Below are 18,870 nucleotides of genomic sequence, written 5' to 3'. Positions count from 1 at the left end.
TGATAATGAAAATGGCCATTTTGACTGGATTGGCCACACCCGGAGTGGCCAGTGCCCTCGGGAAGGTTCTACCGGGGGGACATTAATCGAACCATACGACTTGGGGCAATATGGGTATCAAAATTCATGGTTTTTGAAACTGATAATGAAAATGGCCATTTTGACTGGATTGGCCACACCCGGAGTGGCCAGTGCCCTCGGGAAGGTTCTACCGGGGGGACATTAATCGAACCATACGACTTGGGGCAATATGGGTATCAAAATTCATGGTTTTTGAAACTGATAATGAAAATGGCCATTTTGACCGGATTGGCCATACCCGGAGTGGCGATTGTCCTCGGGAAGGTTCTACCGGGGGGACATTAATCGAACTATTCGACTTGGGGCAATATGGGTACCAAAATTCATGGTTTTTGATACTGGACATGAAAATTACCATTTTGATTGGACATTTTCCGAACCATACTTGTTTTGGCAATTTATTTCCACAGAGGTGCCAAAGATTGAAAACATTTTATATGAATAAATTATTTAGGATTAAATACATAGGCAATGTTTTAAAAATATAAAATAAAATAGAATATTTTTTAGGAGTTTTGTACAAAGTTCTTTGTCATATTGGTCATGTAGAACATAACCACCTGCACCTTTTTTACTTCACAAATCACAAGAATCGATCTTGCATTTGCAGATTCAGAAAAAAACACAAAAGGTAGATATAGTTCCTCATATAAAGAGGATACTGAAGTTAACGTTTCATAGAATAAGTATGAGTTAAATGTAACTTAATTGATTGAGAAGAAATTATTGCAACTATTGGCATAGAAAAAAAACTCCCGGGTCCCGGGAATTCCCGGGAAATGACCAAATTCAACTCTCGATTCCCAGGAAATTGAAAATCTCGAGAATCGTCACCCTCTAAATATGACTATCAATCGACGCAAAATAAATTAATGAAGCAAGCAAAATTCCGCTTCGTTTAATGTGTTATTTTGAAATTATGAGGAATTTCAAAAAAAAGGGCAACTTGTGAAAATTTCAGTATTTAAAAAAAAACTCTAATAAATTGTAAAAGCATACAAAATTTCAATTCGTTTGTTGCTCATATTGAAAATTTTGAAAATTAGAGTATTTTTGAAATAAATACGGTATTTAGTATCTTCAAAAACACTCAAATATAGTAAAAAAGCATACTACATTTCGCTTCGTTTAAAAACCATATATTTTGTATATTTTGGAAAGTTTTATTTCCAACAAAATACGGTAATTTGTGAAAGTGTCAATATTTACAAAAAAAAAATCTAATAAACTTCAAAAGTAAACGAAATTTTAATATGTTTGATTCCATATCGCAAATATAAAAAATTTGATTATTTTCCAAAAAATACTGTGATTCGTGAAAATTTTAGAATTATCCGAAAAAAAGTTAAATAATTAAATATGTATCCATTTTGTTAATTTTGAAAATTTTAGTATTTTCAAAAAGTGCGTTAATTTGTGAAAATTTTAGTATTTTCAAAAAAAAATTCTGATAAATTGAAAAAGCAAAAACATAAACTTTGAAAAATATTTGCAACGGCCTTATCGTCTATAACCGGCGATAAGATTATCGAAATAAAATTATCAAAATAATGATAACGATAATTGTTATCAAAAATCAAAATCAAATTATTCGCTCTACAGCATTGCATTGGCGTTCTCGATTGCAAGATTCCTACTCGAAACTAGGTGTCCGAAGGTTTGATTGTTGAGGCAATTGCAAACCTTTTTTTATACCTAAGCTTCCCTCTACCCCGGGATTCGAACTGACGACCTTTGGATTGTTAGTCCAACTGCCTACCAGCGACTCCACCGAGGCAGGACCTAGGGAGACGACTCCTACACCTGGACTGAGCTATCGAAATAACCTCTAAGTTAGACCGGGACCAACATTTACTTCCCTGTCCGACGGAAGGCGTGATCAGACAAATCTCGTCTCAAAATTTGCCACCGGGACCTTCTGGGATCAAACTCAGGCCGACTGGATGAGAGGCAACCACGCTTACCCCTACACCACGGTCCCAGCTCATTGTTATAGTCAGACGATAATTTTATCGATTAACGACCTTGTGATACACCGTATTCGTTTTTATGTCATATTTTCTAAAACGATTTCCGCTTCAAGAATTTGATTAAGTCATGACTTTAAATGAGAACCTGACTATAACTACTTCATTTTGCATAATTTTCCAGAAATTTTCAATTTTTTTATTTTCGTAAGAAAAAAAAAAAGTTTTGCGGTGCTGTACATCGGATTTTCATTAAATATCAAAACATTTTTAAACAACCCCAAACATCTTAAATATGACTATGAATACCGAAAAATGCATTTTACATTGTTTTGAGTTGATAAGACTTCAATTTTCATGGAAATTTTTAAGCTATTTGAAAAAAAAAATCTGCCCTGGTTTTCCGGACCAATGTTGTTCTAGGTCATTCGAAACTTCCAGGAAGTTTGGGTAAGCGGCTTACCAAAGAAACAAGTCCAAAATTCAAGACATGACAACGGATCCTACCAAACGGCTTTAGAGTGTATGGATGGCATAGTGCATGGTTGTAATAACTTATTGGGATGATCCGGGTCACCCAAGCTCCTTGGAGTAAAGGACTGTATGTCTACCGCCGTAACAAGCAAGATGTCGTCAGTTTTTGACCCCGTATCATATCCTCAGTTAGTATGGTAGACTACTTTAATGTTATTTTAAGATGTACTGGATTATCCAACAACTCCCTGGAATCAATACGTGTGAGTCATGTAGCAAGCAAGAGTCCTTGTAATTTTTCCATGACCCAAGAAGATTATCGATCAAACCATGAAATTCCTCAATTCACTACGCTCCCCTAATCTTTGCCAACTTATTCATTTCACAAGGAAATTAAGTAAAAGCTTTCAAATAAATTACGTTCTTGAAAGCATACTTTCCACTTCAGCTACAACCATGTCAAGAGCAACAGTTGCTGTATTACTGCTCATACTGTCAATATCTAGAGGTGCATCCAAACGCCCAAGTGCACAATCGATATCGAACATCGTACTACAGCAGGTCCAACTGTTGCGCCCAAACTGCCCCACACTTGAAGTTTTCGTCAACATTATCGATGACGGTTTTCTGGAGCAAACGTTAAAGTTTGTGGAGCAAAACGAAGCCCTTCCCGTGAAGATAACTTCAACGCCAAGGGATTTCTACTATCTTTCAAAAGTACCAACAGCCTGTGGTTTGCTACTCCTGGACGAATTGCCTCGTACCAAAAGAATCGTCGACAGTGAATCACTCATGCAGACCGTGGCAGTAGTGAGCAATGAAACTTTCGCGAGTTTGAACGGTCCCTTCGAGCACCCGTATTTGCTGTATTTGGTGTACGATGTTGAGGATCCACTGTTTCGATATTACGATCGCTTTCGAGGAAGGTTGATTGAGAGCGTGGCACTTTCTGGCAATCCCTTTCTACAAATCGAGAAGGATGTTATGGGAATGTCAATTGGTTTGAGTATTTGCAATAAAAAGGATATTTTCCTTATTGAGCACATTGCCAGCGAAATCAATGCAACGTTGAGCTATGGAACGAATAATTTGATTAACATTCAGGTGATAATTTATGAAGATGTGAACGCATTGTTTTTATCGTTTTCATCACTACAGTTTGTTCGTTCCACAGAGCTTACAGAAACCAATGCTGCTGGTACTTTCCGATCCTTTCGACGTTTACATCTGGGTTTGCAGTCTGGCAGTGGTAGCGATTTTAGCGATTTACATCGAGTTTGGCAGAGGAAGACTGATTCCCAAAAGTTTCTTTTACACCTTGATGGATCTAGTCGGGGTGGGACTCTTAGGATCATCGATGTCTTTGCGAACAAAGCTAGAACATTCCATCGTTGGGCTGTTTATGCTGATCAGTATCGTGCTGGTATCCGCATACCAATCGTTAGTTATCTCATTCCTTCTAAGTCCTCGATACTACCCCGAGCTTGACACCCTAAAACAGGTCAACGAGTCCTGCAATTGGTACGACGACAGCGACTACATCAACCTGGACGAAGCCAACTTCCAGAACTACGGAGAATGTGACGAAGAGGAATTCGCCGACATGGAGTACGACGATGCGATCCGGGCAAAGTACGAACGCCGCTGCTGCCAGGAGATTACCCAAGAATTGAGTGAGAAGCTGTTCAATGAGTCGGCTGTCGTGAACGAGTGCTATCGCATCTCGAAGCTGGTGACCCGTCACCATCCGGTGTTTGCAGTGGTTCTCAGTCGATCGCCACTCTTCCACACACTCGGATGGTTTGCGCAAGTTTTCAGTGAGGGGCATCTGTACAACGGTGTGAACGATTTCGTCTACAAAGATCCAACGGTTGAGAAACGCCGGAGGTTTGAAGCTGTGGCTTTAGGGTTGACGGATTTGTCACTGGTGTGGGTTTTGTACCCTTCGGGTGTGACGATTTGCGTGGCTTGTTTCATTCTGGAAGTTTTGAGTGAACGACTGAATAAAAAAAAGATACTCAGAAGGATCTATCGTTGTAGAGTTTGTTGTTATGCCAATAGAAAGTTAAGAAAAGTTTACAAACAAATAATAAGCAATGTTAGAGCAAGTATTGCTAACCCTGCCGTCCTTAAATCTGGTTGGTAATAACTAAGATAAGATAACTGGGAAAAACATTTTGGAGGCTTTTTGAAATAAATTTATTAAAAAAAAACTCTGACCACTCTCCCACGCCCACAGTGCGTGCACGACTGACCAAAAGCTAAAAACGGATAGTTGAGCGTCATAAATTAAGGCAACAATATGAGACAATTTCTATTGAAATGAGACACTGAAGCGTAACCGAGCCGAGCCTTGCAGCAGCATTCAAAGTTTACTGTGTTTGGCCCCGGCTTGCAGCATTGGTCATATTCATCTAGTGCGGAAGGATGGAAATTATATTTTGGGAAATGTTGAAATGTTTTGCACCCGATGGAGCCTGGTGAGTCCTGTCGAGGAGAGATGATTGTGATGGCATGCAGTTTCGAGAATAATTGTTATCCATTGCGGATTATGCATTCCCCCAGATAAGTGGTGGAAGGGGGTGGCGAACCCGAATCAACATAATTTATAATTAAATGTCACCAGAAGGCAGAGAGAAAAGCACATGGAATGCAGATCATTTAGAGGATAATTGAATGTTAGTTTTGGGCTCTTTGTTATAGTTTTTGTTTTCTCAGTTTAACGAATTTAAACCATTTTTGTACATTGTTCTTGCAGTCAAACCCGAATTCTGTTCATACTAATATAACACATGTTCAAGTCATAAAATCCAACCAAACCAGTCTTCAAAATGATCCGATCAAACCAGATCGTCGCAGATCAAGGCATCGATATAAAATAGCTCATTTCGCCAGCCAATGAATTCGTTTTTTTTTGTTTTTTTTTTTTTTTCGATGGAACCACGTACTAAAATTAGCATAAAATTCGTTCCTTCCTCGTGCACGACCTTGACATTCATTCCACACAAAGCCAGAACATCTCCGTCCGGCCACCGCGAGGCAGATCTTCTTCTCCGATGTTGCTGCTGGACAATCAGACGAAGATCGCCGCCAAACCGGTCCCATTTGAAAATCTGTATCAATTTCAAAAGATGTGGTTTGCACTGACTTATGCACCCATCGCACTATGGGTCGATCGGTCAGAAAGAAATTCAAATTAAAAATTGTATAGAAAATTTTAGAATAATTTAAAAATGAAACAACAACATGCGACTTTCAAGGTTGTTCATCATTGCAATTATCGTCGATAATATTATCGTCTGACGATAGACGATAACGATAATCTATTGTTATTGATCATATCATGTTAAATTATCAATGATTTCACTAAGATTTTTTTTAAATGTAGTAAATTTCAAATGAATAAAATGTACTCAAAATTAGTGCGTCCATCCCGGGAATTCCCGGGACAAAATTCCCGGGATTTTTCCAAAACAGGGAATTCCAGAATCCCGGGATTTTCAATAGTTTGTCCAGGGAATTCCCGAAATTGAAAAAAAACAAATTTTAGTCTGGAAATTCAGAATTGGTGGTGGAAATAATTGACAAGTTGAGTACATAATAAACGATAAAAATTAAAATTTACAGCATTAAAAATTTTATATTATATCAGCATTAATTTGGCTTATTAGGGAAAATTGTTAAAATTTTAAAATGCCTGACGTTTCAATTTTGTTTCCATTCTATTTTATATATTTTTGAAAGATAGGGTTATATTTTAAAGTAAATTCATGATTTTAAATTTGAAAAAAAATATTACATTATTTTTCATCAAACACCAGAAACTGGGGCAAATCCCGACAAATGTAACGAATTAGGACAGCTATTTAAGCCAATTATTTTTCAAAATGTTTTGAATGGCTTCGATTCGTTGGAACAGAAACAAAACTCGATTATCAGAAGTTTCAATTATCCAAAGTTATTTGAAAGTTTATATAGGAATTCAGATAATCGTGTCACGAAAAAAATGTTTCCTTATTTTTTTCTACCTTAACTAGAATTCTGCAACCCAATTTTAGTAAAATTTGAATGATTGATTGCCTTAAAAGTTACTAAATGCATTTTTAAATATTTCACCATCGCCATTTTGGCCGCCATCTTGGATTTTAAAACTCGTCCTGTCGTCCCGATTTCGATTGTAATTTTTTAACAATTTTACATTGACTGGTATCATTTTATTAGTTTTATTTATTCTTTTTTAGACTTTTTCAAAAAATTGAGCTTTTCTAGTAATGTTATAAAAAATATATATAAAAGAAATATATTTATGGAAGACTTATTTTATTTGAATCACATTGGATTTAAAAAAAATATCCAAAGCACAACAATAAAAAAACATTTTTAAATACTTTTAAGCTTTTTGCAAACTGTCGTCCTTGTTTAGATTGAAGTGTACATTATCACCAATTAATATTATTAAGATTTTTCCATGATTTTGAGCTTGAAAACAAAAAAATATAATAAAATCATAGATTTTATGAATGTTTCAAAAATTTCCCGGGATCCCGGGAATTCCCGGGATTTGAAAAATATTTTTCCCGTTTCCCGGGAAATTCTAAACCCGGAAAAATTGGACGCCCTACTCAAAATTGTTCACAAAATACCGTATTTTTCGAAAATACTCAAATTTTCTAAATATGCAATATGAGTATCAAACGAAGCGAAATTTTGCATGCTTCATAAAAACATTCAAATTGTGAATGCTTTATATAAAACTTTGCGTCGTTTCCCAAGTAACATTTTTTCCCAGGAGTTCTACAAGAGCTCTTCAAGATAGCTACAGCATAGCAGTTTGGACCGCGGTAGGATAAAATTCTCTTCAAAACTTCTTCAGGAGTTTGGAAGAGTACTTGAAGAGAATTTTATCCTACCGCGGTCCAAACTGCTATGCTGTAGCTATCTTGAAGAGCTCTTGTAGATTTCCTGGGAAAAAATGTTACTTGGGTTGATACCCACATTGCAAATTCAAAAAAAAAATTAAGTATTTTCAAAAAATTACGGTAGTTTGTGGACAATGAGCACATGTTTTACTTTGAAACTAACTAGATTTTCAAAAAATATATTCTTAGTGAAAGCATTGAAAATTCATTATGGTATGGTTGAGTTAATCGATTTAAGAAAGATTTTGAAAATGTGTTATCATCCATTATCGGCGATAAGATTATCACCGAAAGAAATGTCGAAATAACGATAACGATGGATCATCCCCAAGTAACATTTTTTCCAGGAGTTCTACAAGAGCTCTTCAAGATAGCTACAGAATAGCAGTTTGGACCGCGGTAGGATAAAATTCTCTTCAAAACTTCTTCAGGAGTTTGGAAGAGTACTTGAAGAGAGTTTTATCCTACCGCGGTCCAAACTGCTATGCTGTAGCTATCTTGAAGAGCTCTTGTAGAACTCCTGGAAAAAAATGTTACTTGGGTCATAATCATTCCGACGATAACGATAGAACTATCGTTATCTAGCCTCGATAATTTAATCGTTAACAACATTGGTGATTTTGCTCTGAACAAGTATAAAACAATCAGTTTTTATAGCAAATTTAAAAATTTTGTTGAAAAATTTTCTTCGTGTCGACGATTCATTATTGATTAAGAATATGAATATTTGACAGTATTTAGGTTACACTTAGAAAACATAATTTTTCCCATTTGTTTTTCTTTCAGAATTGTATCTTAGCAAACATTGGTGGTCATATCATGAACGTTTTTTAAACAACAAGAAAACAATCTTCACGACAAGAAAGCTGTTCATGAATGATGAATGACGACTGTTGGAAAAAGATGATCGTTATTTTTATTCACCTGAAATATTCCCAAATTTATTAAACAGTGCGATGTTAAAAATTTTGTGGAATACTTTGCTATTGGAAATCAGATTTTACACCAATAAAATAATTCAAACAAAATTCAAGCATTTTAGATTTTTATGGAAAAAAATCATAACTTGGGCAAATAAATTTTCACACTCTGCATCTTTGCGTTCGATAGATGGCTTGTTGTCACCAAAATCATTACTGATAATAACATTTTTTATCAAAGGTTATTTTGAGCATTTAGGATTTTTTCTTAAAAGAAATAAAAAAAATATTTTGAAATAAGTGTACTTACTTTTATCCAGAATTCTCCTTATCTTTTCTGAAAACACCAAATCAATTTTGGAATGCCTTCTCTACATACGGATTTAAAACCTTTACTGTATATAATCATTTCTATTACTAAGCTTATAATCAGTCTGAACACTTCACTGTTTTTTCCCAAATATAAATCAAGGAATGTACAAAAGGAACCTCTGAATGCCAACTGTTTTGATAACAAAACTAAATTTTCAGTGTTATTTTTATGTTGATACATTTTATTGGCGATTCAACTGCTAAACTAATCGACAGAATGAAATAAAGGCTGTATTTGATAATTTTTGAATTGATGAAATTGATGAAACTTTATCTTTAAACTGAATTTTGTTCATATGTTGTTTGTTGAATCGATTGAAATTTCAAAAACTTTTTCACTATTGTTATCGATTTACAAAAAAAATAGTATGTGAATTGCATTTTTCAGTAAAAAACATGAAAAGCCTGGCTTAGTTTTTTTTTGGTTTCAGACTAAGGTTGCAAGCTTCAATTCTAGAGTTATATTCTGAAAAGGTCAAAAGGCAAACCAAATAAAACCACATAGAGACAGAGTCACCCGAAAGCAACAAAAAAATGTTTCCTGGACCTTTTGAAAAAACTCCAGAATTGCTCCCTACAAATGTACAAAAGAATACTTATTAAAAATGTGTAAATAGTTTTGATAAATTTGCTTAAAAGTAATTCTAATAAAACTATCTAACTTTGGCAACCATGCAAAAATAAATAATTTGTTTGTCTATGATTTTTTTTATTTTAGATAAATAATTTTCAAAGATGCGAAATGTCTTTTGAAAAAAGGCAGAAAAAAATATTGTTTTTAAAAAGAAATTCGAAGAGCAAGGCATTGAAATCTCTAAGAAATATTCCTTATTGAAAAGTTTTGATCTTTATTTATCATAAAAATCTGATTTGTTTTTAAAATGTGCAAATAAGGGTGCAGAGCACTACAAAAGTATTTTTTTGCCAATCCATCGTGAAACAACTTTTTTTTTTCCGGTGATCCTCAAGCGACAAAACGGCCTATTTTTATCGACCAAAAATAACGGATGGGAGATTAATACCTCTACTCTGACCAAAGTCGAGTGGGGAAATGTCATAAAATGCTTTTTACACCAGCCCAGTTGTTTTATTATCATTAGTTTTTAAAACTGGGGAACCGTGGTGAAGGGGTAAGCGTGGATGCCTCTCACCCAGTCGGCTTGGGTTCGATCCCAGAAGGTCCCGGTGGCATTTTTCGAAACGAGATTGTTCTGACCACACCATCCGTCAGACGGGGATGTTAAATGTTGGCCCTGGTCTAACCTAGAAGTTAGGTCGTTAGCTCAATCCAGGTGTAGGAGTCGTCTCCCTGGGTCCTGCCTCGGTGGAGTCGCTGGTAGGCAGTTGGACTCACAATCCAAAGGTCGTCAGTTCGAATCCCGGGGTGGATGGAAGCTTAGGTGATGATTTGTTTTGTTGTCAAAATAACTAAGTATTGACGGAAAAAAATAATTGCTGTAGGGGAAATTCTCGTATGTTTGGCAGGTTAAGCACTCGCTCCTAACTCCATACCATTTGCTGATTTTCACTATTTAAACAACTAATTTTGCCAAACTTTTGATAGAAACTTCCTCGCTCACTTCTTATTGAGCTATTTATCACTCGATTTCAGTTGAAAACGCTATTAATTAGCTTCAATTGAATGTCAAGGTTCTGACCTGCCAACATTAGAGGCGCGCTGGAATTAGGTGCTGTTCCCCTACTGCACATTGTAATTTCACAAAAAAATCCAAATATTTTCAATCGAACCCAAACTTACCATATATGATTTCGTACGCAATAAAATGCATTTTTAATTGCTTTCGGTTGATAAGGCCTCTATTTCCATAAAAAATTGAAGATTTAAAAAAAATAACATTTTGTTCACTCCCTGATTTATTTAGCCTGTTTTGGAGGGAAAGACGAAATATACTTTGAAAAACAGAAGCAATGGCCTAAATGAAATTTTCTTGTGCAATTGATATTCAAAGAAAATTATAATTAAAAGACAACAATTAAAGATGTCATAACACAAAAATTTGCAGTAACTAAGCATGAAAAATGTTACCATAAGTTAGAAAACGAAAGATTTACCAAACCTTCCACAGTGCCCCAGCATCGCTACCTGTGGTTTCAGTGGCTGCGACGTGCCGCCACCGCGACAATTTACCTTGGTGAAGGAGACACTTTGAATGTCTAATCGACCGATCAGCAGATCATCTGCGTTGAAGAGTGTGAAGAAGATGACACCAGCGGGAGTGATATAAAAAGGCGCCCCGATTCACTATCTCGCTATCAGTCAGCTGTCGAACAGTGTTCAAACCACAAGTTTCGAACAATCCTCCAAGAAGTGTCCCACCTTCAAAAATCAGCCAAGATGAAATTCCTGATCGCATTCGCCGCCATCGTTGCCGTGGCCCTGGCCGCCCCCGCCGACGAACGGGACGCCCAGGTGACCAAGTACGAGAACGACCACAAGGGCATCGACGGGTACAACGTGGCGTACGAGACGAGCAACGGAATCGCCGGCAAGGAACAGGCCGAGCTGCGGACCTTCGGCGATGACATCGCGGCCATCGTGGTGCGCGGATCGTACTCGTACACCGGTGCCGACGGACAGGTCTACACCGTCAACTACATCGCCGACGAGAACGGTTTCCAGCCGGAGGCCGCCCACATCCCACGTGCCTAAACAGTTCAAAAATGGTTGCAGTGCACCACGCTCAGGTGTATCGCAGTAGCAGAAAGGCAGGTTGTGAATAGTGCACAGGTGCTGTAAATAAAGGTTTAGTTCTAGTAATCAAACTGTGTTGTGTTGTTTTGGGGGAAGTGAGCCCCGGTGAAATATGGAAAGAAATATCATTCTTAGTGACCATTGACAACGTGAAAAAGTAATTCTTGCTTGATAAGAAAATAGTGAAACGCTCTTAACTCTTTGACGCCAATGTGACTCCAGTCATTTTTAAATTTAAAATTAACACTCAAACGCTCGGGTAGTAATTTGACCCCTATTTTTTCTTAAAAATCTTACAACTTTTTGTCGAGTGTGGGTCTCGTGGCGCAGGGGTAGCGGCTTCGGCTGCCGATCCCGATGATGCTATGAGACGCGGGTTCGATTCCCGCCTTATCCACTGAGCTTCTATCGGATGGTGAAGTAAAACGTCGGTCCCGGTTTCTCCTGTCTCGTCAGAGGCGCTGGAGCAGAAATCCCACGTTAGAGGAAGGCCATGCCCCGGAGGGCGTAGTGCCAATAGTTTCGTTTTTTTTTTTCGGGTTTTTGATCAACATAACAACAACATTTTCACATAACAATGCCGGAAATGATAGAAAAATCAAAGCATCATCCTACAAAAGTAATTTACATGGTTTAACCTTCGGGGTACCGGAACAGGATCCAAACAGAAACGGAGCACTGAGCTGATGTCAATTGGTCGCCAATCGGAACCGGCTCCAATGCCTCGAAGGAACCATTTCAACTATTTTTGCAGGATGCTGTAAAAGGATGATGCCTTCATGTTTTGTATCATTTCCGGTATTGTTTTGTGGAGAAGTTTTTTTTAATATTGACTAAAACCTATATGGGTAATTTTTCCCCAACTCAAACAGAAGTTGTCCCGACCCCACGAATCCGAGGTCAGTTTTTTGATATCTCGTGATAGAGGTGCGGTACGACCTTTTTTAAAAAAAGAGGTGTTTTCAATGATTTGCAGCCTGGAACAGTGATGAGATATAAATATGGTGTCAAAGGGAGTCTTATGTAAAATTAGACGCCCGCGTACTCAAAATTCCGAAAAAAAACGTATTTTTCATCGAAAAAAAAGCACTGAAAAGTTTTCAAAACTTTGCTATTTTCCGTTACTCAACTGTAAAAAAATTTGAACATTTCATTTTAAGGGAAATTTTATGTTCTTTTCGAATTTACATTAGGCCGATGCAAATATTTTTCTCTGGCCGGGGTCAAGAAGGGGGGAGGGAAGGGGCAAAAAATAAGATAATAAAAAAATAGAAATAACAAGCCAGATTCCCAACATTTGAATGTATAAATCAGGTGCCCAACCTTTTGGCCCTGCGGGGCAGATCTGATATTTCTGAATTAGAGGCAGGCTGGAACTAATATTCAATAAAAGTAAAATAAAAATCAAAATAGTAGTTTATGCAACAAGTTGCAAAAAGAGGATTTTTTCAGCACGAGTCGTACATTTATCCAACGAGGTTCACCGAGTTGGATAAATACGAAGAGTGCTGAAAAAATCAAGTTTTGCAACGAGTTCCATACAACATTTTTTGCAATTCCAAAAAACACACTGAGTGAAATTTTATGTCAAATTTTTATGTATTTTGTCAATAAATCGTTTAAATCAATTTTTTTTTTGAAAAGTGTTACTTTTCGAAACAAGTGCTGAAAAGTGTTGCTATTCGATTCTGTTATTTTTGGTACATAAAAGTAGGCTATTTCGTCGTTCAAGAATGACAGGAAAAGAAAGTAGTTTCACGACGGAATTGCAAAAATAATTTTAAACGCAGGAGAATGCATTTTAAATCAATTTGAGCTGATTGCAAAAAAAAAATGTATGCCCTTTTTTTATATTTATAACTGCTGAGAAAGTTGGCAAAAATTTCTCATATTTAAATGCTTTTGAATTTTTGTGATCATTTTTTCGATATTTTTCCGGAATCACTTTTTACCAAAAAATCATATTTCTGGAACCAGATGTTGCCCCATCAAGAAACAGGCACTGTGGCTCAAGAGATGTCTTTTTGAGTTCCATAAAACATATCAACATAATTCAAAAATTAAAAAAAATACGAATTTCGGGAATTTTAATTAAAGAAAAAATAATTTGTTAAAAAACGGGTGATTCTTTTCGAAAATATCTATTTTTGTAGATAGTTCTCATTATAACCTACAACTTTTTCCAAGACAAATGTTTTCATATTTTTACGTACCAATTTTGTATGACTATTTTGCAATTTTTCGAATATTTTCAAATCAATTTTTGCTTCCGAAAAGGCGAAATTTTTCATAAAAAGTTCATTTAAAATGCAATTCATAAAAAAAATCGCGATACAGTCAAGACTTTATAATCCGAAGGCTCGATAATCCGATGTTTCGATTATTCGAAGTTCGATTATCCGAAGGTTTGTAATGTATATCTCTGCCAACTCTTACAGCAGTTGTCTCGACCACTGAAACTTTGTCCTCAGGCGAAACTGTTGTCCCTGATCACGGATCCAAGCTCTATTTTTCCGATAACTCGTGACGGAGGTGCGGTGCGACCCCGTCCACCCCTGCAATTATCTGCAGGCGTAATATTGAATGTTTGGTCCATTTGAAATGTTAGTCTTGATTTAAATTTTTCGAAAATATTTTTTTCGAGAAGATCGGAAAATTTCACGAATGTTTCATATTTTAACATTGTAAATCGGACAATTAGTTGCTGAGATATCGACATTAGAAAATGGTGAAACAACCTTAGAGTTGTTGGTGAGCCTTGGAAAACATCGTTTTTCTTGTTTTAAAACCTTTGCATGGTAATATATCAGCAACTAAGGGTCGTTTCAACAAAGTCCGAAAAAGCAAAATATAGAGAATATTCTCAGCTTTCCAAAAATATTTTTTTCATAAGTGTGAAAACATGGGCACTATTTTTTTTAAACCAATAACTGCGACTATTTTGAAAAAAAGTTACATAAAATGGCTCTAACTTGAAAACGGTGAACTTCATCAAAATTTCAATAAAGTACTTTTTGATTGCAAATTCAATTTTACATCGAATAATGAAATTGAAAAATTTTTGCGAACAATACTTCGATTTTTGAAAAAAAATAGTTTTGATTCAAACAATCATAACTTGGTCAAAGATTTTTTGCCCATTCTGGAAATTTCTGAAAAGTTGGCATTTTATGTCCTCTAAAACATATAAAAAAAATAAAAATAAAAATAGAGTTTTTTTGCAAATCAAGTTTTAGTGATAAAAAAGTGAAATTAAAAATCAACAAATTTTTTTTTACCGTGTATCATTTTTTTTTAGTATAGTCCATATCCATACTTACAACATTGCCGAAGACACCAAATCGATCAAAAAATTCCTTCAAAAGATACAGATTTTTGATTTTTCACATATCATTTTTGTCTGGACACTGCCAAATTTGTATGGAAAATAATATGTACAAACTAATGATGCAAAATTACTTCTTTGGGCATACCGAAGGCACCAAAAAAGGTTTAAGCCGGATTAAAAAATACAAAAATTAAAATTAAAGAAAAAAGACCGATTCCGTAGAGAAATGCTCATATGGTTAGATTTTCGAAATCACCTTTTATTTTTTGAGAAAGTCAACGAAAATGGTCAGTTTTTAGACCACACTTACAAGTAGTAAGTCACCCTAATGGCCAAACAAATAATACGGATCTAAAAATTGGGCCAATGAACCCCCAGTCCAATTATGAGCTAAATCGAAGCACTTTTTTTTTGTTTAACTTCATATGAACCTGCTGTATTTCCATACACGAAAAAGCTAACCTAACTAAAAGGTGAGATAACTCATTAGTCTTTTTACATTTAATCAAAGTGAATGAAGCAAGCTGTAACAGTTCGTCTCTTTATAAATTGTCAGGTCAATGAACAATACAAATGTATCCAAATATTGTGAGAAATCAACAAAATTGTATCAATATTTAACCCTGAATTTCCAAGCTCCGTAATAATGGTGAATTTGTATGGAAATCCCCCCTTCTTCTCGAGTTGGAGGGAATGCGGGTTTTAAATTAAAAAAAAATAGTTCGGATGAAATGCGAAAATGTAAATGATTTTTTTCCATTTTTCGGGAAAATTTTAACAGATTGTTCATGCCGAAATGGATCGAAAATCGTATTGGTTGCATTATTTTTAAATGATTTGAAAAAAGTTATTTGATCTCATTTTGCATGCTAAATAACCCCTCCGTAAAATTAAAAAAATGACACTTTTTTTTTTAAATCAGCATTTAGTGCTTACTATTTTTCGACAGCTGAAACCCCCACGTTAGCTGATTTAATCTATATGCCTTGGTTTGGGAGTATATTTCCAAGAGCAAATAAATATAAACAAAAATCTCTATTTGTTTGTACTATTCAAAATAACACTATATTTAGAACACATTATCACCCCTGAACGAGGTTTCAATCACACTAAAAATCCTTTCCGACTTAAACACAAACACTCAAATGACTAGGTCGTGCCGTGCCCTGCCACAAATCGTAGCTCCTCTAAGCCCGCGGGATGTGGGCGGCCTCCGGCTGGAATCCGTTCTCGTCGGCGATGTAGTTGACGGTGTACACCTGGCCGTCATCTCCGGTGTACGAGTACGATCCTCGGACGACCAGCGCACTCACATCGTCACCAAAGTTCTTCAGCTGGGCCTCCTCCTGACGCTGGATGCGGTTGCTGGTGTCGTACCTGTTTGATGGTGAACGTTGATTTAGATGTCGTTTTCTTGGTGATCTTCCCGATACTACTTACACAAATCGGTATCCATCGACTCCCAGGTTGTCGTTCTCGTACTTGGTGATGTGGGCATCACGTTCCTCGTGGGGAGGTGCGGCCAGAGCCACGGCCAGGATGGCGGCAAATGCGATGGCGAATTTCATTTTTGAAAAAGGGTGGTTGGTTGAAACTTTTGGTAGCTCTTCGGAGGACACACTCTGCACTGAATCTAACTTTCGCACTGCATTCGGTATTTATATCACCGTTAGGTTCAGGCTCACCCCTACCACCCCTAGAGTAGCAGAAGAAGAATCTTCCAAAGATCTGTCCAACGGGGAGGTTGACGAGGTATCGGAGGAGTCCACGTTCAAGACATGGAGCGCGTATTCAAATTAGTTTATGCGACCGTGGATTTGGATGCTGCGTTGCGTGTGATGTAACCTTTGTGCACACCCCGTGAATTGTGAAGAAAGAAGGGTGATATTTTGAACGATCCCGCTATTTTTAAACGGTCGTAGACAGAGTTGGAATTTGGGAGCAACATGATAATATTTTGCCAATTTCTATCCATTTAAGCTGTGGTGAAATCAAATAAAATAAATCTTAATAAGGTAATTTGGTTAAAATGAAAACAATCGAAATGATAAACCATTAAAAGAACTAAACATAACTCACGACAGATTCTATTTGCACCCCTTAATACGCCTCTGGCAGTGGCGTGACGCGAGGTTACCCCAAAAACCAACGACGATCCTCGCTGACACCTTAACCGTTGATCTATAATATCGCCGCACAGGTCAACCGGTGGTCGTTGTAGGAGTTTCGTGTTTTTGTGGCGTTATCTAGCCAAAAAAAAAAGCGGTCATCCAACCGGTTTGGCGGATTTTTTTAGTCTCTTAAGGTGATCTGCTGGAGTTGATGATGATGATGCTGCACCAGCAGTTGAATCCAACGAAGCAGTTAATCACTGGGGAGAAGAAAGAAGACGAGGAAGATTATGCGAAGGTGCAGTCGATGGAGGAGTGATTTCGAGCTGACCTTGAACTAGATTCGTGCTGGGCTTTATGGACGTGTTGGACTTGAATTCCGCTGCAGATGTCGTCAGCAGGCCGCCAACTAATGTTGGTCTTCATCGGTTATCAACGGATACCATCCGCTACTGGGGATCCCTTTGTTCCGTTAGGTTGGCGACACGCGTGTCGATTTCAATGTCATTGGAAGTGGCCGTGAAAACGTTTTGGGAGGAATGATTGGGCAAAGAAAAAAATAAAATATTTCTACAAATCAAACTGTTTGCTCGACAGCGGTTCAATCTCATGCCCCAGCATTCCACTCCCCAGAATCATTTTAACATCATTAAAATTTAAAAAAAAAAAATGTCAACAAAAAATCAGGCCAGAAAGGTCTGAATGGGGAAATTTTGCCGAAGACTCAAAATCGATTAAAAAATCTCTTTTCAAGTTACAGTTTTTTCGCTGTTGTGAAATTGTATGGAGACCTAATGGGAAACATAATATGAAAAAAGGCTATTTGCATTAATTTTTTTTTTTTGTAAAGTTTTACCATGATCTTTTGAGTGGCAACAAATATCGGTTATTCAAATGGTATATAATGGGACCATCCATAAATTACGTGGACATTTTAAGGGGGTATGGCGATTGTCCACGCTCCATACATAAAAGTTTTTTTTTTGTATGGACAATTGTCCACGAAGGGGGGAGGGGGTACCACATTCCCAAAAAAGTGTCCACGTGGTTTATGGATGGTCCCAATAAAAATTTCTCCATATTTATTTTTGCTCCATTCTAAATCTCGTTTGCAAATTCACAACAGATATTTTTTCAACGCTGTCCATTTTCGATCAGTATGATAGATTATGAGTGAAATAGATAGATGCAAACAGCAAATGAGCAATTATCTACGAAATCGGCCGATTTCGACCATTTTTATTTTTTATATTTTTTTGATTTTGCTCAAACTTTGTGGGGGCCTTCCCTATGACCAAAGAAGCTATTTTGTGTCTCCATACAATTTTGGCAGCTGTCCATACAAAAATGGTACGTAAATATTTAAACACTTTTGAGTGAATTTTCTGATCAATTTGGAGTCTTCGGCAAAGTTATAGGTATTGTTGAGGACCATTGAGAAAAAGAAAAGGAAAAAAATTGCTGACTTTTTATTAATTTTTTTACAGAAACTCAATTTCCCAAAATACGTATTTTTTGATTATCGAGATTTTTTGATATTTTTTGGACAAAAACCGGCAACTTTTGAGCCACAAAGAAACATGGTCAAAAATCTGCCGCCGAGTAACGCATTTTTGAAAAACGTTACTTAATCCATCTTTAGCTGGTTGGTGCCTTCCTCTTATTTATAGTGATTCCAACCCCCACATGTTGATGGATCTTCCCTAATAAAAATAAGTGATCAGTAAAAAAATAGACTAGGGGAACAGCATCTAATTCCAGCGTGTCTCTAATGTTGCCAAGTCAGCACTTTGACACTCAACTACAGCTCATTAAAAGCGTTTTAAACTGAAATCGAGTGATAAATAGCTCAATAAGAAGTGATCAAGCAAGTTTCTATCATAAGTTTTGCAAAATTAGTTGTTTAAATAGTGAAAATGAGCAAATTGGACGGAATTAGGAGCGAGTTCTTAACCTGCTAAACATACGAGAATTTCCCCTACCTA

General features: G+C 36.6%; 2 protein-coding genes across 2 annotated transcripts; one reads left to right on the top strand and one right to left on the bottom strand.

Annotated features, from left to right (window-relative positions):
* Positions 1-11,012: 11,012 nt before the first annotated feature.
* Positions 11,013-11,517, top strand: LOC6051402 (endocuticle structural glycoprotein SgAbd-5). Its single transcript, XM_001867808.2, has one exon. It carries the CDS (start codon positions 11,090-11,092, stop codon positions 11,402-11,404), a length of 315 nt encoding a protein of 104 aa, XP_001867843.2. The 5' UTR covers positions 11,013-11,089; the 3' UTR covers positions 11,405-11,517.
* A 4,402-nt stretch (positions 11,518-15,919) lies between these two features.
* On the bottom strand, positions 15,920-16,389 carry LOC6051397 (flexible cuticle protein 12). Its single transcript, XM_001867809.2, has 2 exons — positions 16,215-16,389; positions 15,920-16,151 (listed from the first exon to the last, which is right to left on the bottom strand). Exons 1-2 carry the CDS (start codon positions 16,340-16,342, stop codon positions 15,962-15,964), a joined length of 318 nt encoding a protein of 105 aa, XP_001867844.1. The 5' UTR covers positions 16,343-16,389; the 3' UTR covers positions 15,920-15,961.
* Between the last annotated feature and the right edge of the window lie 2,481 nt (positions 16,390-18,870).

This window comes from Culex quinquefasciatus, chromosome 2, assembly GCF_015732765.1.
Source record: "Culex quinquefasciatus strain JHB chromosome 2, VPISU_Cqui_1.0_pri_paternal, whole genome shotgun sequence".
Lineage (NCBI taxonomy): Eukaryota > Metazoa > Arthropoda > Insecta > Diptera > Culicidae > Culex > Culex quinquefasciatus.
Note: the sequence above shows the minus strand (reverse complement) of the source record. Positions and strands in the feature narration are given on the sequence as shown.

Excerpts from the sequence above, each read along its gene's own strand:
- LOC6051397 (XM_001867809.2), bottom strand. The coding sequence starts at position 16,342 with ATGAAATTCGCCATCGCATTTGCCGCCATCCTGGCCGTGGCTCTGGCC. Across the intron at positions 16,152-16,214 it reads GTCGATGGATACCGATTTGT|GTACGACACCAGCAACCGCA; the intron begins GTAAGTAGTATC and ends ACCATCAAACAG.
- LOC6051402 (XM_001867808.2), top strand. The coding sequence starts at position 11,090 with ATGAAATTCCTGATCGCATTCGCCGCCATCGTTGCCGTGGCCCTGGCC.